The following is a 24,015-nucleotide window of genomic DNA, read 5'->3' on the forward strand; positions in this document are numbered from 1 at the left end:
CTCCTGCAGACGCCCCGCGCTCTCACGCAGACAGGCGGAGCCGTGGGTGCCACTCGGGGTGTCCTTCTGGGGGACAGAGACGCTGGAGATGTCGCCCTGGAGAAAAGAGCGGGACCCAGACCTCGGAGCTCCTGGAGCAGGGCCAGCGTGCAATTCTGTGTCCTCCCCGCAGGTTTAACTTCGATGAAGGGACTCCTCCTACCAACTTCGACACTTTTCCAGCAGCAATAATGACGGTGTTTCAGGTACAGCCTTCACCCGGCCCCACGCCACGCAGGGCCACATGGGGCAGCACCAGGTTGTCAGGAGGCAGAGGGAGGGGGAAACGTGGGGCTTTCCTGTGGTTTCCGCGGCAAGGAACAGGCGAGGCCAGCCAAGCGGGTTTAGGATCAGCTGGTGTGAATGATTTCAGTGGGCTCTGGGGCATGGGGCTGTCCAAGGTTGTCTGGTGCCCGGCCCTGGGTGACCAGGGCCTGAGTGTGAGAGCCCCACGGTGGAGGTGCCAGGGGTGTGGGCTCTGGAGGGGCCGGTGTGCATTTGAAAAGCACGCTCATGGGCAAGTTGTTCCCTGTCTGTAGGAATTAGCAATCCCTGACTCTTCCAGCGTCAGGATACAGAAAATAAAAGCCATGGTTACTACACGCATCCTCCCCCAGATTGAAGACACCCGGATCCCGTGTCCCAGGGCAGAGATTGGCCATGGGTGGTCTCCCCAAACCGGCTCTGCACCCTGTGGCACACACCCTCGGGTTGGGACTGGCCTCGCTGGGACCTCCAGAGCCTGTCCAGTGGGTTCAGTCTCTTAGGGGACAGAGAGTGTATGAAAACGTGGCTTCACTCCCCCCTTCTCCTGGTGGGTAACTTCTCAATGAGACCCTGAGAGAGGGGTTTGGAAAGGGAGCCATCCATGAACAAAGTTCTGAGCCCTCACATAAATTATTGTTAATGGTCAGAATCACCACCCATGTATCTTCAGCACAGAGGTTCTGGCCCCAGAGCAATTCTGTCCCCCAAGGACACTCGGAAGTGTCTGGAACCATTTTCAGCTGTCTCGGCTGGGGGTGGGGGTGCTCCTGGCATCTAGTGGGTGGAGGCCAGGGGTGCTGCTCAACGCCCCACAGTGCCCAGGGTGGCAGGAGGGCCCCAGGTCAGCCGTGCCGAGGCTGAGAAACCGTGGCTTAAGGGATTCATGTTTCGGAGTCCTTTCACAGTGACTTTATCCTCGTGGAAATATACCCAGGAGGAAAGTTGGATTTTTTTTTAACAAGCGTGTGGGTGCCACACGCATGTCCCCTCCGTCCTTCCCATGAGCGTCAGTGCAGTTTCTACCTGCCAGCGTCCCTTTGCCGGAGCTTTCTCTGGTCCCCAGCACCCACTCTGCCCTCCGGCACAGCAGTCCAGAAGGACCAGTGAATGTGTTGCTTAAACCACAGACATTTATTTCTCTCAGTTCTGGGGGCTGGAAGTCCAAGATCACAAGCCCGCGGGTCGGTTCCTGGTGAGGACTCCCCTCCTGGCCTGCGGACGGCCGCCCCCTCGCTGTTCCTCACAGGGCAGAGAGCCAGCGAGCTCTCTGGTGTCCCTGCTCACAAGGGCACCGATCCCAGCTTGAGGGCCCACCCGCCTGACCTCCTCTAGCCCTGATCACCTCCCATCTCCAAATACCATCACATGAGGGTTTAGAGCTTCGATGGATGAATGTGGGGGCGCCGCTCAGTCCAGGCAAACCCCCGTGTCACACCAGGGGAGAGAGTTACAGAAAGATCTGTGAGCCCCCCAGGGTCACCGTCTCCTAGGAGTGGAGACGAGAGCCCCTCAGCACAGGGACAGCCCTTTCCCCTCGCAGACAGACGAGACCCCGCAGACGAGGGCCGAGGAGGGGCCCACACTGGCGGTGCCGGCTCCACAGCTGCGTCTCCGAGGGGCGCGTGGCTGAGGGGGGGTTGGCTGTGTGTCTCTCCCTCCCTTTCAGATCCTGACGGGCGAGGACTGGAACGAGGTCATGTACGACGGGATCAAGTCCCAGGGCGGCGTGCAGGGCGGCATGGTGTTCTCCATCTACTTCATCGTGCTCACACTCTTCGGGAACTGTATCCTCGGGGGCGGGGGCGCGCCCGGGCTCTGCAGAGTGGAGGGGGCGCGGGGGGCTTGGGAGACCCCGAATCCGAGGTGCGAGCGGCAGTGCTTTCCCTGACTCCGGCGTCCGCAGACACCCTGCTGAACGTGTTCTTGGCCATCGCGGTGGACAATTTGGCCAACGCCCAGGAGCTGACCAAGGTGGAGTTGGCGGGAGAGGGTTTCTCGGGCAAAGTCGCCACCTGCCCGCGGCAGCTCAGGACCGTGCCGGGCATGGGGGCGGGACGGGGTCAGAGCTGTGGCCCCGGATGCTCGGGGCCGGGGAGAACCGTCCCTAACCTCGCTGGGTCTACGGCGAGGGAAGCGGGAGGTGGCCAGCCGCAGAGTCGCCACAGGACGCAGACAGCAGACTCCGCCGGAGCGCCCATTACAGGGGGGCCTCCAAGCAAGGTGCGGCCCAGGCTAGCGGGCACTGTCGCAGCCCACACCGCAAAGGACGAGACAGACACACAGTAGCCCGCACGGGGTCCTGAGGCCGAGGCACGTCCCCGCGAGCCTGGGAGCTGGCGGACCTCACCGCCACGTGGGAGCAGGAGAGAATTATATGACGCCCGTGGTGCCGGGTGTTGCCGTTATCTCCCTTTCACAGAAGGGGAAACTGAGGCTCGGAAAGGCAAAGTCACCGGCCCCTGGTGGCGTGATAATGGCAGCTACTATTTATAGCATGCCAGGCGCTCGGCACAGTTCTTGGTACACAGTAAGTGCTCAATAAAGGGAGCCTCTGTGAGTCACGTGGCACGAGCAGGGACGTGGACCTAGAACTCTCATCACAGAGCTGGTGAAGGGAGGGCTGGGATCCGAACCCGACCTGAGTCCACCCACACGCCCTGCTGGCTTTCATCTGACCCCAGCTGAGCAGGTAACAATCAAAATAAGAATAACAACCACAGGAAATGTGGCTGCCCCTCTTGTGTGCCTGACGCCAAAAAGCCTAGGAGACAGGGAGTTGCTGCATCCACATTTTACAGATGGGGAAGCTGAGGCACAGAGACATTAAGCTACCCCACCACATAGCTAGGACCTGAAACAGCAGAGATGTGACCCCTCAAAGAGCAGAAAAGAGAGAAGAGCAGAGGAAATGAGGTCAGAGGAGAATTTGGGGGTTTGGGGGAGAACCATCCATGCGAGGAGAAGCCCAGTTTTCATTCATGGTCCGTGATGTGGAACTATCTGGGAAAAACCTGGTGCCGGGAGACCCTTCGGGCAGCCTTGGGCTCCGTGGGACTCAGGTCCACCCCAGCCAGGCACAGAGGAGGCAGCATTGCCTTCAGTAGCACAGCTCACACCCCTGGGATAGCCCTGAGCAGGGCCGCCGGGAATGGCTGTACAGGTTGTGCACTGCACAAAGGACGCCGGGCACCTGTCTGCAGTTTGAAAAGGGGGTGTCAGAACAAAGGCATCTCACGAGCCTTTCCCCACAGCCCCATCACAAGAGAACGTGTGCAGGCTTCCTGCCAGCCCAGGAGGCAGGCCTGGGCCCCCCTCAGCTTTCGCAGCCCCGTCCCCAGCACCTTGGGGCGTTCAGGACATGCTCATGGAACTGAACCGAACTGAGCAGACGTTGCCAGCCCTCCGTCTGCCGGCCCTGGCGGAAGGGAGAGCGAGTTTCCCGGGCCCAGCTCCAACTGGGGAAACGGAAGTCTCCACCACCCCAAGCCCGCGCCACGGCCTGGCCTCCACGGAGCCGGCTGGCGTGGCTGCGCCGGGGCTCATCCAGCCATGAGCTCGTCCAGGTTCCCAGGTCCCATCCTCGGGGGCTGGGGTGGGGGACAGGGGATGCCAGGAGGGCAGGAGAAGGGGAGGGAGAGAGGCAAGCTCGTCTCCCGTGAGGTATGGACGTGCCCCAGACCCACGTTCTTTCCTTTGTTTATAACACAAACCCTCTTGGGCATTAATACGTGGCAGGCACCCCGCTAAGCCCCTGACGTGTTTTCATCTCACTTAATCTTCACAGAAACCCTGGCAAGTTCTCTGAGCCTCATTTTACACATTTTGTCATTTATTCAAAAGCATTTATTAAGCACCTACAGTGAGCAAGGCCTGGTCTAGGAGCCAGGGACCCAGCAGTGAAGAGAACAGGCAGAAGTCCCCACCCTCATGAGGCTGACAGTCGAGTGGGAGAGGCAGACGAGGAACAAATCTGTCAGATGGTGATAAGCGCTAAGGAGAAAGTGAAGGGAGAGTTGGGGAGGGTTGAAATTACAGATGAGGAATATGAGACACAGAGAGGTTAAGTGACTCGCCTGAGGTCACACAGCAGTAACTGAAGGAGCTGGGATTTGAATCTAGAACCTGTGCCTCCAACTCCCTGCTTAACAGTGTGCGTGTTTCATATTCACCTGGGAGCTTGCTGAAAATGCAGCTTCCAGGGCCCAGCCCGGGTTCTGCGGGAGTCCTGGGAGTCTGCAGCTGCAGTGTTCTGAGGCAGGCGGGCCAGGGACCCGGCTCTGAGAAATGCTGGTGTGGTGCCAGGAGGAGGGGAGGCCTGGGGAGAGCAGGGTGGCCGGCCAGGCCCCACGCTGTGCTGTCTCTGGCAAAGTGCCCTGATCTGCCCACCCCGAGGTGCTAAGGTTGCTTCTGGCCCCGAGACCCCAGCGCAGGGGGCGGGGCGCCCGGCCAGCGCATGGCTGTCCCATTGGCGGGTCTGTCTCTGGCCATTTCTTTCTCGTTGCTTTTTCTTTGCTTTTTCTTTGTTGGCTTTTCTGTTTTGCGAATGAGGCCGTGCATGAAGGCTGAAGAAGGATTTAAAGCCCCAAAACGTCTTTTTCTGTATGTATTTTTAAAACTTCTTCCCCCATCCTCCTCCTCTCTGAACCTAACAGGCCAAGAATATAAGTTCCTCGCCCGAGTCCCCTTCGGAGGCTGTTGGCTGTGCATGAGGAGCCGCGGGTGCCGGGGCTTTCTGCACGTGGGGGCCAGTTGGCATTTTCTCAAAGTCTCAGTTCAGCGAGCTTAAACGGCCCGGAAAGTGGAGAGAGGAAAATCTTGGCATTAATTTCCAGCTCCTCAAGACAGGGTGCAGAAAAGTCGCCATTGTGGGAAGAGAAGGGAGTCTTTTTCCTTTTGTTTTCTTCTGGCTGCGTGTTGTGGCAGGGTCGATATGGAGCTGATGGAGCCTGCACACGGAGGGGAGAGCGGCGCCTTAGCCGACGCCGGGCGCCCCTTCCGGTCGGTGGGCCTGGGCTCCGAGTGGCCCACACGCAGGCGAAGCCTGTCTGTGAAGACTTCCGGTGTCGCCCCTGGTTAGCGGCAGGGTCAGGGGTGAGGCCCCAAGGCCCCGTCGTGTTTTGTGAACAGGGATCCCATGTGCGTTTCAGGATGAACAGGAAGAAGAGGAGGCAGCCAACCAGAAACTCGCCCTCCAGAAAGCCAAGGAGGTGTCAGAAGTGAGCCCTCTGTCCGCAGCCGGCATGTCCATAGCTGTGTAAGTGCCCCACTACCTCCGGCTGCACCCTCTGGGCCGCCCAGCCTCGACACCCTCCCAGTCAAGCATTTGGGGGCAGGGAGGGGTCCCCGACAGGGCTGAGCTTTAGGAAGAGGCACTTCTGTCCTCCACCTATTTGTACTCAGTAAATAGTTAATATGCACCTACTGTGTGCCCGGCACAGTTCTGGCTGCTGGGGATACAGCGTTAACAAGGGGTTAACGGGTGTAGGGAGGGCCAGGGGTGGAGCGAGTTGTGACTTTAAATAAAGCTGTCAGGGAAGGCTTCTCTGAGGAGGTGACAAGGCCTGGAGGAGGTGAGGGAGGAGCTGCAGGAGGATCTGAGGGAAGAGCATCCCCGGCAGTGGGAACAGCATATACAAAGGTCCTGAGGCAGGAACATGCCTGATGTGTTTAGGGGATATGAAGGGGGCCAGCGTGACTGAAGAGGAGTGAGCGAGGGGAGAGAGTGAGAGGAGACGAGGGCAAGGAGGAGAACTTCGACTTTTGCTCTGAGTCAGGCGGGAGCCGTGGAGGGTTCTGAGCAGAAGGACAGGATCTGACTGAGGTGCTCACAGGCGCCCTCTGGCTGCTGCGCGGGGAACAGACTGTGGGTGGCGAGGATGGGCAGGCAGGAGCCAGGAGACCAGGTTGGAGATGACTGCATTGGTCCGTGCAGAAGAGACAGTGAGGGCTGCACCAGGGCAGAGGCCGAGGAGGTGATGGGTGTAGCCGAATATTAGACAGATCACGAAAGCAGAGCAAATAGAATCTGCTGGTAGATCAGAGGTGGTGAGGTGGTGAGAGCTAAGGTGTCCGGATAAAGGGAGGTTCGTGGCACCAGTATTCTGGTTTCTGCCTTTGTTGGTGGCCCCGGGGTTTTGCACAGCTACAGCCTGGCCAGCACTCCCGCAGCAGACCCGCTGGCTCTTTGCACCGGCGGGAACGTAGGCACCACCCCAGACTCCCGAGAGCCCACCTGGCTCTTCCTGGGACCCCCAGATGTCCTCCTATCCAGAACTAAAGGGTCGTGCAGACACCACAGGGGCCTCTGAACCCTGCTGCAGGCCGGTGTCTGTTCGGGTTGGCTGTCTCAGAGGTTAAAATGTTTTGAACATCGAGACTGCTCCTGGGGGAGCCTGTGCTACAGTTCGCAGAGGAGTGGGAAGTGCTCGCCTCAGCAGCACAGGTACCAAGAGGAGTGGAGAGAGGGACGGGGACACCCTCCTGGGCTGAGACCCCATTAGACCAAAATGCCCAGCCAGACCAAGATGCGTTAGTGGACCGAGACACCCTCCTGGGCCAAGACACCTGGAAGGCCGAGAGGTCCAGTCAGGTTGAGTTTTCCACACAGGTACACACCTTGTTGTGCAGAGATGCCCAACCAGGCCCTGATGCCCACCCGGGCCCTGATGCCCACCTGGGCCGAGATGCCCACATGGATGAAGACGCCCACCTGGGTGGTGATGCCCACCTTGGTGGAGTTGCCCACTGGGCCGAGATGCCCACCTGGTTGGAGATGCCCACCTTGGTGGAGTTGCCCACTGGGCTGAGGTGCCCACCTGGGTGGAGATGCCCACCTGGGTGGAGATGCCCAGCTGGGTGGAGTTGCCCACTGGGCTGAGATGCCCACGCGAGTGGTGATGCCCACCTGGGTGGAGTTGCCCAGTGGGCCGAGATGCCCACCTGGGTGGAGTTGCCCACCCGGGCCGAAATGCCCACCTGGGCGGAGACGTCACCTGGGCCGAGCCTCCCGTCGCCCGAGGGGTCCGTGCCGGCCGCGTGCCCAGCAGAGCCCTGACCCCCGCGCCTCCCTTGCAGGAAGGAGCAGCAGAGGAACCAGAAGCCGGCCAAGTCGGTGTGGGAGCAGCGCACGAGCGAGATGCGCAAGCAGAACCTGCTGGCGAGCCGGGAGGCGCTGTACAGCGAGATGGACCCGGACGAGCGCTGGAAGGCCGCCTACGCCCGGCACCTGCGGCCCGACATGAAGACCCACCTGGACCGGCCGCTGGTGGTGGATCCGCAGGAGAACCGGAACAACAACACCAACAAGAGCCGCGCGGCCGAGCCCGCGGGGGCGCGCCTGGGCCCGCAGCGCGCCGAGGACCTGCTCAGGAAGCAGGCGCGCCTGCAGGAGCGCGCGCGGGACGGCCCCGGGGCCCCGGACGCGCGGCGCGCCTGGGCGGGCAGCCGGGAGGCCGAGCTGAGCCGCGAGGGGCCCTACGGCCGCGAGTCGGAGCCGCGCGCGCGGGAGGGCGGCCTGGAGCCGCCGGCGCTCTGGGAGGGCGAGGCGGAGCGGGCCAAGGCCGGGGACCCCCACCGCAGGCACGCCCACCGGCCGGGCGCCGGCAGGGAGAGCCGCAGCGGGTCCCCGCGCGCCGGCGCCGACGGGGAGCCCCGGCGCCACCGCGCGCACCGCCGGCCCGGCGACGAGGGCCCCGAGGACAAGGCCGAGCGCAGGGCCCGCCACCGCGAGGGCAGCCGGCCGGCCCGGGGCGGCGACGGCGACGGCCCCGACGGCGGAGAGCGCAGGCGGCGGCACCGGCACGGCCCCGCGGCCGCCTGCGACCTGGACGCGCGCAGGGAGGACAAGGAGCGCCGGCACCGGCGGAGGAAGTGAGTGCCGGGCGGGACCGCGGGAGCGAGGGTGGTCACAGCCCAGTGGCGCCTGCTGTATACTCCGTGCTCTCCCGAGCAGCGCGCTGCGGGGCTCGACAGCCCCCTGAGGTAGATCCCATTGTCACAGCCCCATTTCACAGAGGGGGACACGCAGAGGTGAAGCCGCTGGCCCAAGGTCACATAGCTAATAAGTGGCCTTGAACCCGGACGCTGCGAGCAGACCGTCGCGACCTTGCGTTTCTCAGGGAAACTCTGGAGAACTCGCCCCTAGAATTGCATGGCTGTTCCATGTGCTCGCTGTGTGACCTTGAGCTAGTGACTTCCTGTCTCTGGGCCTCCATTTTCTCAGTCTGTAACATGGGGGTGGTGGGATCTAAGTGAGTCATTGCTGGAATTAAATGAGATAATACATGCAAAGGTGGTGCAGGATGAGTGCCTGGTGAGTGTAGACCATTGTTAGCTGTCACTGAGTTAACCTCTTTTTACCTGATGCTATTCCTGAGGGACTTGAAAAGCCGCTCTGGGCCCTCAGAATCAAGGGCGAGCAGGGCTCAAGGCTTGTGGGGGCATCTTCAGGCCAGCCCCTTACCCAGTCGGAAACAGCACCCATTTTCATCCCAATATTTTGCAACACTCGTTGGAAGGTCCTATAGTGATTCTACATCCAAGACCCCAACACCCTACCTGCTGAAGTGGACGTTGTTCTTTTATTAATTAACGTCTTCTTAGGCTTCTTTTATATCACAGTTTGGGCATCATATTGATTGTTTAGTGATGTGTTTCGGGGGTTCTGTTCGACCACACAGGCCCTAGGTCAGCACTTCCCAAAACTGAGCATGTGCACGCAGCCCCAGGGGTCCTGTTCAAAGAGACCCTAATGCAGGAGCCCCCCGGGTGGGGCCGGTGCTCATCCGGGGACCACACTTTGAGTAACGAGACCCTGAGGGACAGATTGGGGCGATTCTGCCGCAGGCACCTGCACGCACGTTGCGCGTGAATGCGACAGGTACACTTGCCGTGGACTCGGGGCTCTGTGGACAGCTCCTGAGATGTGAGGGAGTTGTGCCCATGTCGACACGTCCCCCAATGGTGGACACCTCCTGGCAAAGTCCCATACGAATAGTCCAGTCTTGCTTCAGTTCGTCCAATAGCTGTATTCCAGGAAAAGGTGATGTGTATTTAAAACGTGCAAAAAACACTTTGCGTTTGTGTGTAAAACAGACTTAGGCTAAAATTAAAGGCGCAGCTCATTGCAAGCAGATTTCCCCCATGTGAGGGACCTTAGAAAGTCATGAAGGAGAAAGGCAGAAAATTCTGCTCCATGCAGGACCGCCCTGCACACGGCAAGGAGTTTAGTTTGCCTGCCTCCCGTTTCCTAGATGCCCACAATGCCCCCCAATTATTGGGTCACTAGGTCTTCCCGTGTCTCCTCAACAGCCCATGGAAACCATTGTTTTAGGTCATTCCTGCTCCAGGGTCTTCTCTTACCAGTTTATTCGTTCATTCCGTCAGTGTTTATTAAGCGCCTACTATAGTCTAAGCTGGTGCTGTGGATTCGAGCAAGTGGCGGGCATGCTGTGACAAGTGGTCTGGGGCACTCTGAGAAATATGCCCAAGAAACCATGCCCAGCCTAGGGTCCCAGCACAGGCTTCCGACAGGAGCAATCCGAGAAGGGAGGAGAGTGTTCTAGGCTAATAACAGCATGTGCAAAGGCCCTGAGGTGGGCCAGAAGGAGATCACTTTGCTGTCTACAGTTAGAGGGTGAAGAGAGAGTGGCAGACAGAGAATTGAAGGGATGAGGTGGGTCAACAAAGCCTAGGGTCCTCTCAGGCAATGGGAGGCCACTGAAAGGATTTTAGGGGGACTAAAGCATGTAGCACAGGACTCCGTCATTAAAGACCAGTGATTCACTGCTACTGTTATTATATTACCTGCTAATACGATGTTGTTATCATCCTTGTTATTGTATCTACTCCTATGACTGATGGAGGCAGAGTGACACGGGCAGAAGGCAGCCTGGTAGTGAAGGGCAAGCACTCTGGAGGCCGAGGTCACCCTCGTCCTCATCACTTCCCGGCTGTGTGACTTGCAGTGTCACTTCCCCTCTCTGGGCCTCCATCTCCTCATTTATAAAGTGGGGATGTGAACAGTGCCCACCTCCTAGGAGAGGCGTGGGGTCACATGAGCTAATACACATAAGACGCTTCACATAGTGCCCAACTGGTAATGAGTGCTCGGCAATGTTAGCCGTTACTAGTACGAGCATTGTTACTATTAGGCGCGCAGTCAGTGGTAGCTGCTCCTGGTATGGGTGTAGGCACTCACTGCGTTAGCTATCGCTGTTACTTTCACTATGATTAAGACTTTTTCATTGATAGACGTTAAAAATAATTTTAGATCCACAGCCTTTAGATGTCCACTCCAACTCCTTTTTACAGATGGGGAAACTGAGGCCCAGAGAGGGGAAGGGATTTCCCCGAGGGCAGCCAGCCCCTGGGCATCCGCCGGCTGGCCCTGTCCGCGTCCTCTCCCAGCAGGAGGCGCCTCCCCACTCCCACCCTCTTTGGTTGATCAGGCTCCTGTTCTGCACCAGGAGGCCGCCACTAGCTCCCTCAGCAGTAGACGTGTTGCACGCCGTGGCCAGGAGGGACGTGTTCATCTGGCTGATAAACATATTCTGCCCTCGTTGGAAATAAAACTTCGTGAAGATTCAGGCGCTTTTAGAGAAAAAGTCCGAGACAAGCCATTCATCTGCTTTAAAAAATAAATAAATACGAATGGCAAAGGTAAAACTTTATTCGAGAATATAATATGCTGAAAAGACGTTCGGTTCCATATTACGTACGAGGAGGCCAGTGGCCCCACGGGGTCTGCCTCGTGCGTGTCCCCCTGGCGTCCCTGAGGCCTTTCCCCAGACGGGCTCCGTGCTCCTCATTCTCCAGAACATTGATGGTATGTGTGAGGGTTCCCTTCTGTCCTCTGTCTTCCTTCCCGTTTCCACCTCCTTCTCTCCCTGCTCAGTTTCCCAGCTCTAGGGGCCCCTCCCCCAAGGCTTTCACTGGCTCAGCCGGGGAGCAGTGGCAGAAGCACGTTCTATCCCATGCCGTCAACAGTTGCTGGCCCCGGATCCCTCATGCCGGGCGTCTGAGCCCAGAGGCACCCCAGGGCGGCCAGAGTGAGGCCGGAGCCCTCCCTGGCTCCCAGGAAACGTCGGTGGCCTGCAGGGCGTCCACGGGAGGCGGGAGCCGGGCAGCGCCTCCTGCCAGACTTGGCCAAGCAAGGGGAACTTGTGCCAGGCCTCCGCCACCCCAGAATTAGTGTCTCGGCTCTTCGCATCCTGGCTCCACCTGCTCCCATCACCATGACAACTCGGTCCCCAAGAGGAGCCAGGGGAGAGACGCTGGACTGCTGAGCCTCAAGGTCTATCCTGCGTCGGGCGGGGGGCGGTTCATCCTTTAACACCCTGATCCTACAGCCCCCAGAGGCCTTAGCCAGTCTCCTCAGTACCCCCACTCCATACACCCCAGGTCACCCATCACCCCATTTTCTCCACTGCGTGGCGCTGTAGCTTAAGATCTCTAGGACCGGAGTCCAGCTCAGCCATTTCCCAGCTGGTTAACACTGCGCAAGTGCCTTTGCCTCTCTGGGCCTCAACTTCCTCGTCTATAAAATGGGCCTGATGCTAATACCGCCTCCGATGGTGGCTGTGGTGGGGATTAAATGAGTTAATATGTGCAGGTCCTTACGACGGTGGGGCACAAGGAAGCAGGACCATCCTCTGGATCGGGGGCCTGAGCTGCCCTGGGGGAGGTGTCCACGGCCCTCGGCAGAGGGGCGCTGAAGTGATTAGCTGGCAGAGAGACGTGGCACGGGGCCAGCCTTACACGCCCGGCTGCCTATTCCGGACAGATGATGGCAGGTCCCCAGGAGGGAGGGGGAAGGGGCCTGACTTCAAGGTTTTCTGCCCCTTTTGAGTTCTCTTTGGAGACGCTTAGAAATGAAACCTCCTGGAGGTTGGTCTTAGGCCTTTGTGGGCTGAGCTCGTGGAAACGCCGTGACCGGCAGAGCCAGCAGAGGAAGCGAAGGCAAGACAACAGAACCCTGTGGGTCCTCTGTCCGTGTGGAGAGGGCTCCTGGTCCCATGCTCGAGGCCGTCCCCCCAGCAAAATGCTCCGCCTGGCCGCAGCTGCTGAACTGTTTAGCACAGCCCCTTCAGGTGGCAGCCAAGGGGTTCAGTTCTCTGTGAAATGACAGGGGTATCTCTCTACTAGAAAATATATAAAAATGAGAGAATATTCCCAGCCAGATTGTCATCTGATGTTCAACTTCTAAAAAAGTACCAGGAGGGGGTTAGAAATAGGAGCCTTTTTGTGGGCTGTGCAAGAGCTTGGGGGAATCTTGGTTTAGAATTTTTCATCTAGTCCACACCATCGCAGCCAGCGCTCACCGTCCAGGCACAGAATTCACCTCCCAGGGCTGCCGGCAATCCTCGTGCCCAGCCTCCCTCGGCCGGTAGACCCGTCACTCCAGCCTCCGCCTCCGTCTTCACAGGGGCCCCCCTCTGTGTGCCGCCGCCCCTTCCCTTCTCTTCTGAGGACACTTGTCGTTGGATTCAGGGCCACCCTCATCCAGGATGAGCTCCTCCAAGATCCTTAACTTGATTAGGTCTGCAAAGACCCTGTTCCCATGGAAGGTCACACACACAGGTCCTAGGCAGACATACCTTGTGGGGGGCCGCCATTCAACCCACTACAGTCCGCCTCTGACCCCACCCCAAAATTCACATCCCTCCCACATGCAGACGACATTCACCCCCATCCATCCCAACATCCGCCAAGTCTTAGCCCCTTACAGCGTCAGCTCAAAATTCCCAAATCTCATCATCTGAGTCGGGATGGCTGAGACTCTGGCTGTGATCCACTGGGGGCAAAATGCCGCTCCATCTGTGGACCCCGAGACTGGAAACCAGTTATCTGCTTCCAAAATGCAGTGGTGGGACAGGCCTGGGATAGACCTTCCTGTCCCAAAAGGGAGAAATTGGAAGGAATGAGGGGTCACTGGTCACAAACAAGTTCTGACTCCAGCAGGGTGGATTCCATTAGGTTTCAAGGCCTGAGAGTAATCCTCCAGCCCTCGGCCTGTTCACACATTCGTTCCTCATAGCAACTCGATGGCGTTACCAGGCCCATCTTGTGGGTGAGGAGCAGGCTGAGTAACTCACCGGCAGTCATAGAGCAGATCAGCTCCAGGGTCTTCATTTTAGTCTCTGAGTTGTAGGGAAGGTTCTATAAGTAAACCCACCGTAAAGACGAGGGACCTGAGGGGCTGGCCTGGTGACGCAGCGGTTAAGTGTGCGCGCTCCACTTTGGCGGCCCGGGGTTCGCAGGTTCGGATCCCGGGCGCGCACTGACGCACTGCTTGGTAAGCCATGCTGTGGCAGCGTCCCATATAAAGAAGAGGAAGATGGGCATGGATGTTAGCTCAGGGCCAGTCTTCCTCACAAAAATAAATAAATGAAGATGGGGGACCTGAGGCTCAGAGAGGTTAGTCACACTACAGAGGGTCACACAGCTCGTAAGCGGCGTTGCTGAGGCCCAGGCCAGGTCAGCCCGTCCTCCAGGGCGTCAGTCTGTGGCCCGCTCGCCTGCCTGAGGACGGAGAAGCTCGACTGGGCCCGCCCTTCTCCCATGTGGCCTCAGAGAGCCGAGCCTGAAAATAAGTTACCTTGTCTCTCTTCTGCTCACTACAGCACCAGGGACTCTTGGAAGTTAAGATGCAGAAATACAGTGAGGGAGACGGTGCGAGTGGCTCAGCCAGGGGGAGGCCCCGGGGGGGCAGCCTTGGCTTGAGTGTCAGGTGGACGTGGTTCTGGGTGGGCCTGAGGCACCAGGCCCGCGCTGTCCAGAGCCGTCGGTTCCTGCGATTGCGTGTGCTCTCCCAGGCAGGCGTTCAGTGAACGGGAGTGGCCAGGTGCTCTGTCCTCGCTCTGGCCCCTCGAGTGAGGGGGTGAGGGGGACAGCCTGACAAAGCCACTTCGTAACGTGACTTGGCTTCTCCGGGCCTCAGTGACAAGCCCAGCCGCTCGCCCTGGTTGCCCGCGGGATGGATGAGCCGGTGAGCATGAGGTCTGGCGCGCAGCGTGCGCTCAGTGAGTGTGAGCTGTTACGAGGAGACGTGGAGGGCACAGGCTGCAGAATCGGGGGTCGCCTTGAAGAAGAGCGGGGGGAGAAGTTTTGGACTGCAGACCCTTGGAGAGAGGAGCTGCTGAGACTGTAAACCGCAGATGTCCTGGTGTTTCCGGGAAGCAGACTTTCTGGGGGCCAGGGCCCAGGGATCGGGGAAGGGTGGGGCACCGTATCTGAGGATCGGGGGTCCAGAAGGGCTCTCTGAAGGCTAACAGCAGACTTGGGGGCCGAGCCCGCAGGGAGCTGGCCAGGGGGCCAGGTCCACCCGGATGCGTGCGCAGGCGGGCAGAGCCAGGCTGGCCGAGGACAGACATGCAGCGAGGGGACGGGCTCCAGCCCCCAGCCACCCTCCCCGGACCATGGCTCCTGGGGTCCCTGGCAAACTGGGGGTGAACTGCAGGTGGGAGGAGGCAGGTCGTTGGAAGGTCTGGGCCGGTGGGACCCCTCCTAGGCCTCAGTGTCCTCATCTGAAAAATTCGTTTACCATTTGACAAGAAGTGACCAAGCATTTGCCGTGTGCCGGGCCCTGTCCTGGGCGCTGAAATCACAGCCCTGAACAGGAGGGACACAGATAACCCCTTGCCCCACGGAACTGATGTTCCAGTGGCTTTCGAGGTAGGAAAAGCTCAACAAGGAGCCTGGACTTTTTCTCTCCTCTGAATGCACTGAACTTGCAGACTCTTTTCTTCTCATGTCCGTCTGCAGGATGTTAATGATTTGACTAATGGAGGCACCAAACTCCTACCCACCTGTCTCCCCTGCTGTCCGCCTCCAGCCACACCAGCCTTTGCTGTCCCCACCTCAGGGCCTTTGCACTGGCTGTTCCCTCTGCCTGGAATGCTTTGCCCAGCACCCTTGTATCCCTGTGAGAAATTCTCTTGTTCTCTTACCAGCTGTGTGGCCTCGAGCAAGAGACTTAACCTCTCTGAGCTTCAGTTTTCTCATCTGTAAAATGGTGCTAGTCATTGTCCCCCAGGGCTGGCGAGGAGGGGTTATCACGAGTCAAGGGCTTAGAACAGTGCCTGGGAGTCTGTGTTACAGAAGTGTTGGCTCTTATTATTGCTGCTGTGAGTTTTCATTATGTTTACACACACGTACTGGCTGCTTCCTCTAACTGTGGAGGTAGAGCGTTGGGGGCCCCCTCGGTGCCGGGCGCTGGAGGGCTTAGGGACACAGCCTCTCGCTGTCCGAGTGTCCCCGAATGGTGGGATCTTAGGCGGGATCCACAAGTGTCCGCTCGGTCATTCTAACTCAGTCCTGGATTCTTTCTCGTTGGCCTGCCTGCCGCAGAGAGAACCAGGGCTCCGGGGTGCCCGTGTCGGGCCCCAACCTGTCGACCACCCGGCCGATCCAGCAGGACCTGGGCCGCCAGGACCCGCCGCTGGCCGAGGACATGGACAACGTGAAGAACAGCCAGCTGGCCACCGCCGAGTCGGCCGGTCCCCACGCCGGCCTGCCCCAGAGCCCGGCCAAGATGGGGAACAGCACCGAGCCCGGCCCCCCGCCGGCCCCGCCCGCCGCCAACCCCCCCGGACACCGCCAGCCGCCGGGCGCCCCACAACCCGGGGAACCCCTCCAACCCCGGCCCCCCCAAGACCCCCGAGAACAGCCTTATCGTCACCAACCCTAGCAGCGCCCAGACCAACTCAGCGAAGACTGCCAGGAAGGCCGAGCACACCGTGGTGGACATGCCCCCTGCCTGCCCGCCGCCCCTCAACCACACCGTCGTCCAAGGTGAGCCCCCGCCCTCGCCCGTCGTGGGCGCCGTCCCCAGAGGCCAGGCTGCAGGACCCTGGACAGCGACCCGCCTCCCCGCCTCCAGCTCCTCTGGACAATGGGGGGGACCCGGGTCCCCCCACGGGCCGCGGGGAGGATGCCGTGAGATAACGTGCACACGGGACGCGCCCGTAGGCGAAGGGTGTCTCCTGCCCCCCGAGTCCCCAAGGCACAGGGAGCCACCAGGTCTGAGGAGCGGGGGAGTCGCCCGATGGAAATGTGGGCCGAGATGACCCTCTAGGCCAGTGCTGTCCAAAAGAAATGTGACATCTGTGATTGTAAACTTTCCAGTGGTCATGTTGAAGTGGAGGGAGGAAGAGAGAGAGAGGAAGGAAGGAGGGAGGGAGGAATTAAAAAATGAAAAAGCAGTAGGTCAAATGAACTTTACTAATAAATTGTATTTAACCCAAAGTGTTTATTTATACCCCAAATGTTACCATCGCCACGTGCAATCAGTATTTTCAGAATCATTAACACGCTATTTCACGTTCCTGTCCTCGTACTCAGTCTTGGAACCCGGTGTGCGTTGCACACCCCGGGACGTGGCCGTTTGCACTAGCCCCGCGTGGCGTGTGGCTCACAGGTCCCGGCCCTGAGGGCCTGGCGGTTTCTGCCCCACCCCCGGGAGGGCAGAAGCGCAGGAATTAGAGATGAGCCACTGAACTTGTCTCCTACGGTGGCGGCAGGGGCCCACGTCCTCAGGTCAGCTCCCTGCACAAGGTTTCCGTGCGTTTGCTCTGTCAGCGCTCACCACGGTCCGACGAGGTGGGTCTCGTCATTGTGCCCACGTGCAGATGAAAGAGAGGCTCAGGGAGGCTCGGCCTGCCCGGGACACGCAGCGAGGCGAGGCTGCAGAGTCGGTGCTCGGGGAGTGGGGGCTCCTCGGCCCGGGCAGGAGAGGGGCGTCCCCGGGGGCACCCTGCAGTCTGACTGTGGGCGAGCTCCTAGTCCCGTCCGTAAAGTGGGGCTACCGGGCCTCACCCTGCCTGCCTCCGAGCGTGGAGTGAAGGTCCACAGGATGGGGGCAGGTCTGCGTTCACAGCCCGTGGGGGTCCCTCCAGACTCGGGGCTGCCATGGTTGAGGGGGGCCGGGCTGCCCGGGCCCAGCTCTGCCCCTTCCCAGCTGTGTGACCTTAGGCAGGTCACTTCCCCTCTCTGCACCTCAGTTTCCTCGTCTGTAAAACAGGGACCATAAAGTACCCACCTCAGAGGGTCACCTGAGGATTAAACGGCACAGGATGGTGCCTAGCGCATAGTAGGCACTTTATACGTGTCAGTGGCTTATTGCCTGCTCTGGGCAGTGGAAGGAGCCAGAGGCTTGTGGGAAATTATGGAGGGAGCTGTGCATTGGTTCTTGTCCCAACAGTGAACAAAAACGCCAACCCAGACCCACTGCCAAGAAAGGAGGAGAAGGAGGAGGAAGACGACCCCGGGGAAGATGGCCCCAAGCCCATGCCCCCCTACAGCTCCATGTTCATCCTCTCGACCACGAACCCGTGAGTATGGCTGTGGCCAGGGCAGGGCCCGGGGCTCCCGTGGGGGCAGTGGGAGTCAGGCCAGAGGGGGCCTTTGAGCAAACTGAAAAATGGTGCCTTTTTCTTAAGTCATAAAAGATAGAAAGTTGTGATAAAGTACTGATTGTGTAGCAGAAGACCCCTTCCTGCGATCAGCTAGAAATCATTGTCATAAATACCCAAATCTACACTGTCTGTGACGTGAGAGGTGCCCCTTAGAAATGGCTGCCTTGTGCAGTGCACAACATGTACAACTGTATGAGGCAGCCCTGCTCCTAACCTCTGCTCCTCAAGGGTTTGGATTCTGGGTGGATGGTCTCTGAGCTCCATGGCCCTCTGTCTTGGGCATCCTTGAGGAGGATGGATTATTTAGGGGAGAAGTTTATCACATGTATGTCACGGGGGCCCAGAGGTTGCTTTAAAATTGCATTTTTCTAAGGAGTATTTCTTGAAACCCTGGTCCCTCAAAATATTTCTCGACAAAGAAGAATCACATCCAACAAGCTGCTTTCTATAGCCTGCCTCTTGGAGTCTCACCCTGTGTGTTTAGTTTTTATTTAGTTGATATCTCTTTTACCAGAGAAACACGTGGCACCGAGTGCCGGGCGCTGTTCTGAGTGTTTTACAAATGAAAAAAATTTCTCATAATAACCCTCTGGGGTTGGTACTATGTGTATCCCCGTTTGATGAAGAAACGGAGGCCCAGAGAGGTGAAGTCACTGCCCAAGGTCACACAGCAACCAAGTGGGAGAGCCCAGACAGACCGACTCCAGCATCTCTGTTCTTAACCCCTCAGCCCTGCTGCCATTCCTACTACCTTATGACATATTTGTTATTATTAACTCCACTTAAGAGGTTAAGTACCTAAGTATTATCCCATTAGCACTTTAAAGGCTCTGATAAGGCCTGCAATTCATCGTTTTAGTAACTAGCTTTTCAGAGCCCCTACCGTGTGCCAACTCTTTGGAGCTTCACATCCTTGTGAGGTGGGCGCTATTATTATGGCCATTCCACAGATGAGAGCATGGAGGCACAGAGGGGATAGGTAACTTGCCTAAAGTCACGCAATTAATTAAAAAGAAAGAAAGAAATCTACTTAAGCTAGCATTCCCCAATTTTGTTTGACCACAGCACATTTTATGCATGAAAAACCATTTCATCTCCTACAGAATCAAGGATAAGATTTCCTCAGCTCAGCCTGGGAATCAAGATGTTCCAGGAGGGTTGTTTGAGAGTGATAGGAACTTATAAACAGGGCATGTGAATATCTCCCATAGCTGAGGTACCCCCTCCTTATGGGGTTCCAGGATCCTGAAGAGCCCCAGATGTGGGAGCTTGATGGTTTGTTGGGTGTGGGACCTCGGGAGTTAGAGATCTCGTGGTAGATGACGTAAGGAGGCTTGGGAGCCCGGGGTCTGAGTGGACCTCTGCACACCCACCTGTCCCCAACAGCCTTCGCCGCCTGTGCCATTACATCCTGAACCTGCGCTACTTCGAGATGTGCATCCTCATGGTCATCGCCATGAGCAGCATCGCCCTGGCGGCCGAGGACCCCGTCCAGCCCAACGCACCTCGCAACAACGTGAGTCTCACCCGGCGGGCCCCTTCCCAGCCCGGCCCCTCTGTCACGGCCACCCTCTCCTGCATGCAGAAAGCTCGCGGCTCGGGTGGAAGGGTGTCGGGGCGGCCGGGGCGCAGCCCGTGGCTGCTGGTCGGGAGAGGCCCCCACTCCCTGGGGCTGCTCCCCAGGGCAGGGGTCCTGGAGGGGCGGGAAGGGGCGGCCCGGCGTGGCTGCGCCCGAAGGCGCTGGCATTCTGGGTGGGGGGTGAGGCTGGCAGGATGCGGCGGGGCCCCTGCTCCGCGTGGAGCGTGGGGGCGCTCAGGCAGGGGGCTCCCGACACGAGCCCCCCACGGCCAGGTCTCGCCAGGCAGACTTGCCTGTTGACCCGACGCTGTGAGAGAGAGCGCTATTTTCACTCAGACACACCCTGAACTTGCAGCCTTTCCAGAGCTACAAGCCCTCCCTCGGGGGGCTGGGCTCTGCGGACAGGCCCGGGTCACGGAGCACTTAACAGGCTCCCCCCAGGAGCTCGGCGTGGAAGCCCTCCCAGCTATCCCCACGTGACAGATGGGGACACTGAGGCCCAGGGAGGTCAAGTGACCCGTCCGGGGTCACACAGCAGGATTCCACTTCTGCCTCCCCAAACCTCCTGCTGCTCTTCAACTGTCTCCGTTGATTGAGCACCTGCTGTGTGCAGGGCCCTCCCTGAGTCCTGCCAGGCAGGAATGAGTGTGTGCCCGGGGTCGAGAGGGCAAACCGAGGCGCCCACAGGCGAGGGCTTGGCAGGTCTGGCCTGGCAGCGGCGCCGCCCTCCCCGTGCCCAGGGCCGAGGGTACATTTCCCGCCGGAGCCGCCCTCGCTGAGTAGGTTAGGAGCCTGCACCCAGCCCGCCCGCGGCGCACCGTGCACGCTCCCTGCTTCCCGGGCCTGCGGCGGGGGCCGAGGGGGAGCTGGAGGAAACAACTAGAACACGCTGGCTCCCGGGGGAAACGGGGGGAGACCGGTGCCGGGCAGGGCCGAGGCTGTGCTGCCCGATTCCTCCCGGACCCAGGCGCCATCGGGGAGGGGCCAGCAAGGCCCCCGACTCTGGGAGGCCGGAGAGGCCCCGTCTGCAGAGGGGCCCGGCTGAGGATCCCGGGGGCCCGGAGCAGCCCCCGCCCCCCGGCCCCTCCCGCGCTGAGACGTCCCTCCTCAAGGCCTCCCCCTCGCCGTGAGCGCTGCGCCCCGTGCCACCAGCCGATGACCGGGGACCCTCCCCGAGATAGGCCTCAGAACAGGGCGGGAACCACGCGTGATCCGTTTATCCAGGATTTTAAGGTGCACACATGCACGCGACCACCACCCCGGGCGACTGGAACAAAACCGGCCCAACCACGGGCGCCTCCCGACCCCCGTCCCCTTCCCCCGGAGCCGAGGCTCCAGCCACCACGTCTGGAGGCGACTGGTTTTCGCGAGGGGGGTGGGCGCTCCTGGCATCCGGAGGGTGGGGGCCCAGGACGGTGCTCAGCACCCTGCGGTGCCCAGGACGCCCCACCACGGGGAATGAGGGGACCCCTGGTGTCCACAGTGCTGATGCCAAAACCTTCCCCCAGTTGTCACCACAACCCCCGTTCTGGAAGGAGCATTTCTTAGATTTTCTGATTTTTCCCCTGCACGTGACTCCTTAAACACTAGGATTTCCCCTGTTGCCCGTTTTAACACTGAACACCTGGAATAGCTCTGTGCCTCGCTTCTGTCACCCACCCTCGCGTCCCCCGTGAGCCAAGCACGCACGGCTGTGGGTGGCGGTGGTCCTTCTTTTGCCTTGCTGTATAATATTCCTCCGTGCGCTGTGATTTGTTGCTCTGTGCTCCTGTTGAGGAGCATTCGGACTGTCTCCAATGTGGATGCTGTCACCACCCCTGACGGGTCTCCCGGGGCCCCTGGGCATGACCGTCCCCAGGGTATAGACCCAGAAATGGGGATTCTGGGTCATGGAGCATGCTGTGGTCTGCCCCACTGGGTCCGGCAGGGGTTCTCTGGACGATACGGTGCACTGGCAGTGGCCACGTGGGGGCTCCCGGGGGCTCCACAGTCTCGCCCACACGTGGTGCTGGCAGGTCCTTTGTCTGGCCCGCCCGGTGGGAGCGGAGTGGCTTCTCCTTCTCAAGGGGCTTGATCTGCATTTCCCGTGATAGACGGGGCTGGGAGCCTTTCTGGATTCAACGAGCCGCGGAAGAAGGTTCTACGTGTCGACACGGTTCCATCTCATTCTCTTTGGTTGCCTCTTGCCCGACTTGCTCAGCTCTCCGGGACCTGAGCGCCGCCCGCCTGGCCTGCCCCGCCCCGCTCCTCGCTGCCTTCCCGCCATTTGTTACTTTATTTAGCAATCATGTGGCTCCCGTGTGCCGGGCGCAGAGCTCAGCATCGGGGTCCACAGGGACCAGACGGCCCCGCCTTCCCAGAGCTCGCCGAGCGCCAGGCGTTGGCCGTGCGGTGCCCTCTGCCCGGTGCCCCTGAAGTGCTCTCCCACACCGTCCCCTCTGCCCGCCCAGGTCCTTCCAGCCCCTCGCACCCGCCACCCGTCCCAGGTCAGCCGTCCTGGCCGCTCTGGTCCCTGATGGCCCTTCAGGCACCACACATAACGGGATGGGAGTTGCGACCACACGGATCACAGCCCCCAGCTCCCGCAGGACCCAGCACAGCTCCAGCCACTCATGCATCCATTCAACACGCATTTCTTGAGCGCCTACTGTATGCCTGGTCCTGCACTATGAACCAGGGATGCTGCGGGGACAGACAAACATCCCTGCCCTCGTGGGGCTGAGGTTAGGGTGGGGGACATGGACAGTGAGGTTATTAATAACTGTAACAAATAGTTCGTCAGGAAGTGATACGTGCGGGGGGCGGGGGTAGACTTGGTAAGGAAGAGCGCAAGCACCAGGAAGTGGCATTTTTATCAGGCGGCCAGGGAAGGCCTCGCCCAGCCATAGAGGAGAGAAGGAATCAGGTAGGACACAGGGAAGAGCATTCCAGGCAGAGGGAGTGGCCTGTGCAAAGGCCCTGAGGTGAGGACATCAGGTGGCAGGAGCAGAGTGAGCGAGGGGGGAGCGTGGGGCGAGGGGAGGGTGGGGAGGGGACCGGCCGGATCGTGCGGGGCCTTGGGGGCCTCGGGGAGGACTCTGGCTTTTACCTGGAGGGCCGTGGGAGCCCTGGGGGGTTCTGAGCAGAGGAGGGACGGACCTTGACCCCATGCTCATGGGCGCCCTCTGGCAGCCATGCTCAGTAATGGCCAGCCCCTCCTTCTCCTGGGCGCCCCTGATGGACCCCCGCGCTCACCGTGGCCCACCCTGACCCGGGGCACCCAGGGACGCGCCAGGCGGCCTGCAGAGGGGGCAGGCTGCAGGGCACTGCTTGTCAGGCAGAGACCCCCCGGGCTGGGGTCAGCCCCAGTCTGGCCTGGGAGGTTGGTCGTGTCTAGGAAACCCTACATGGGAACCATTGACCACCTGGGAGGCCAGCAGGTCGAGGGCACTGCGGGGTCAGACCGTCAGGCCGGGGATGCGGCCGGCCCTGAACCTGGCTGGGGCCTCCTCTGGTCTGCACAGGGCTTGTGCAGGGGTGTGGGAGGTGTCCTTCGCGTTGGCCACCAAACCGGCCTATTGGAGTCATTTTGTTAGAGCTTTGCCGCCATCTGCTGGACAGTTTCATTCACGACATACAAATCTGCCCTGGAGACAGGGTGGGCGGGGCCCTTGTGCAGTGCGCGCCCTGCCCCACCGCACGTGGCTGCCGTGTTTCCTCCTCTGGGTGCAGACTGCTCCTTGGGGGCTTTGCTGGAGCCGCACAGCCCAGTGGGCCCTCACTAGCTTCCCGGGGGCTCTGCGGGAGCAAGCCAGTGATCTGCCGCCCGCTTGTCTTTATCCCCTGCAGGTGCTGCGATATTTTGACTATGTTTTTACGGGCGTCTTTACCTTTGAGATGGTGATCAAGGTGAGTGCCAGGGATTCTGCGCCCTCAAGAATGCCACCCGGGCACGGGAGGCTCACCCAGGGATTAGAAATGCTTGGTGCGTTCGAGGAGCAGCGAGGAGGTGGGTGTGGCTGGAAGGAGTGAGTGAGGAGAGTGGGGAAGCGGAGGGTGGGGAGATGAGGGCAGGGAGGTCACGGGGACCGATCATGCAGGGCCTCGGGGGCCACAGGAAGGACTTTGGCTTTTACCCCTGGTGAGGTGGGAGCCACGGAGGGTTCTGGGCAGAGGAGGGATGTGACTGGCCTCGGGTGCTCACAGGCGCCCCCCGGCTGCGGTGGGGGGACAGACGGGGGAGGGCAGGGGGGGTGGGAGCAGGCGACTGCGCTGGTCCAGGCGGGCGAGGGTGGGGCAGACCAGGGTGGTGGAGAAGGGGGTGAGAAGCGGCAGATCCTTGAAGGTCTGGAAGGCAGAGCCAGCAGGGTTTGCTGATGGAGCGAGTGTGGGGCGTGAGGCAGGCAGGAGTCTAAGGGGACCCCCAAAGTTTGCACCCTAGAAGCAGCAAGGCAGAACTGTGGCGGGGGCTCCTCACTCCCCCCCAGGTCCCCCTGCGGGATGAGGGGGTCCCTCACCCCCCCGCCCCCTCCTGTCGTCCCTCCCAGGGCTAGAGTGTGGGTGCTGCTCCCAGGGTGGGCATGAGGGGTCTGAGCACCGTCTGCCCTCCCCCCATAGATGATCGACCTGGGGCTCGTCCTGCACCAGGGCGCCTACTTCCGCGACCTCTGGAACATTCTGGACTTCATAGTGGTCAGTGGGGCCCTGGTGGCCTTTGCCTTCACGTAAGTCTCCTCA

At 60.1% G+C, this 24,015-nt stretch overlaps 1 protein-coding gene across 1 annotated transcript in view; it reads left to right on the forward strand.

Annotated features, from left to right (window-relative positions):
• Window positions 1-24,015, forward strand: part of CACNA1A (calcium voltage-gated channel subunit alpha1 A) — a 217,633-nt gene that overhangs the window by 135,579 nt on the left and 58,039 nt on the right. The window contains 11 exon segments of the mRNA XM_058525574.1: window positions 173-245; window positions 1,973-2,090; window positions 2,210-2,277; window positions 5,454-5,560; window positions 7,381-8,175; window positions 15,655-15,882; window positions 15,884-16,098; window positions 17,507-17,636; window positions 19,107-19,236; window positions 23,128-23,187; window positions 23,896-24,002. Of these exon segments, the coding sequence (XP_058381557.1) occupies window positions 173-245; window positions 1,973-2,090; window positions 2,210-2,277; window positions 5,454-5,560; window positions 7,381-8,175; window positions 15,655-15,882; window positions 15,884-16,098; window positions 17,507-17,636; window positions 19,107-19,236; window positions 23,128-23,187; window positions 23,896-24,002 (2,031 nt within the window).

This window comes from Diceros bicornis, chromosome 30 (genome assembly GCF_020826845.1).
Source record: "Diceros bicornis minor isolate mBicDic1 chromosome 30, mDicBic1.mat.cur, whole genome shotgun sequence".
Lineage (NCBI taxonomy): Eukaryota > Metazoa > Chordata > Mammalia > Perissodactyla > Rhinocerotidae > Diceros > Diceros bicornis.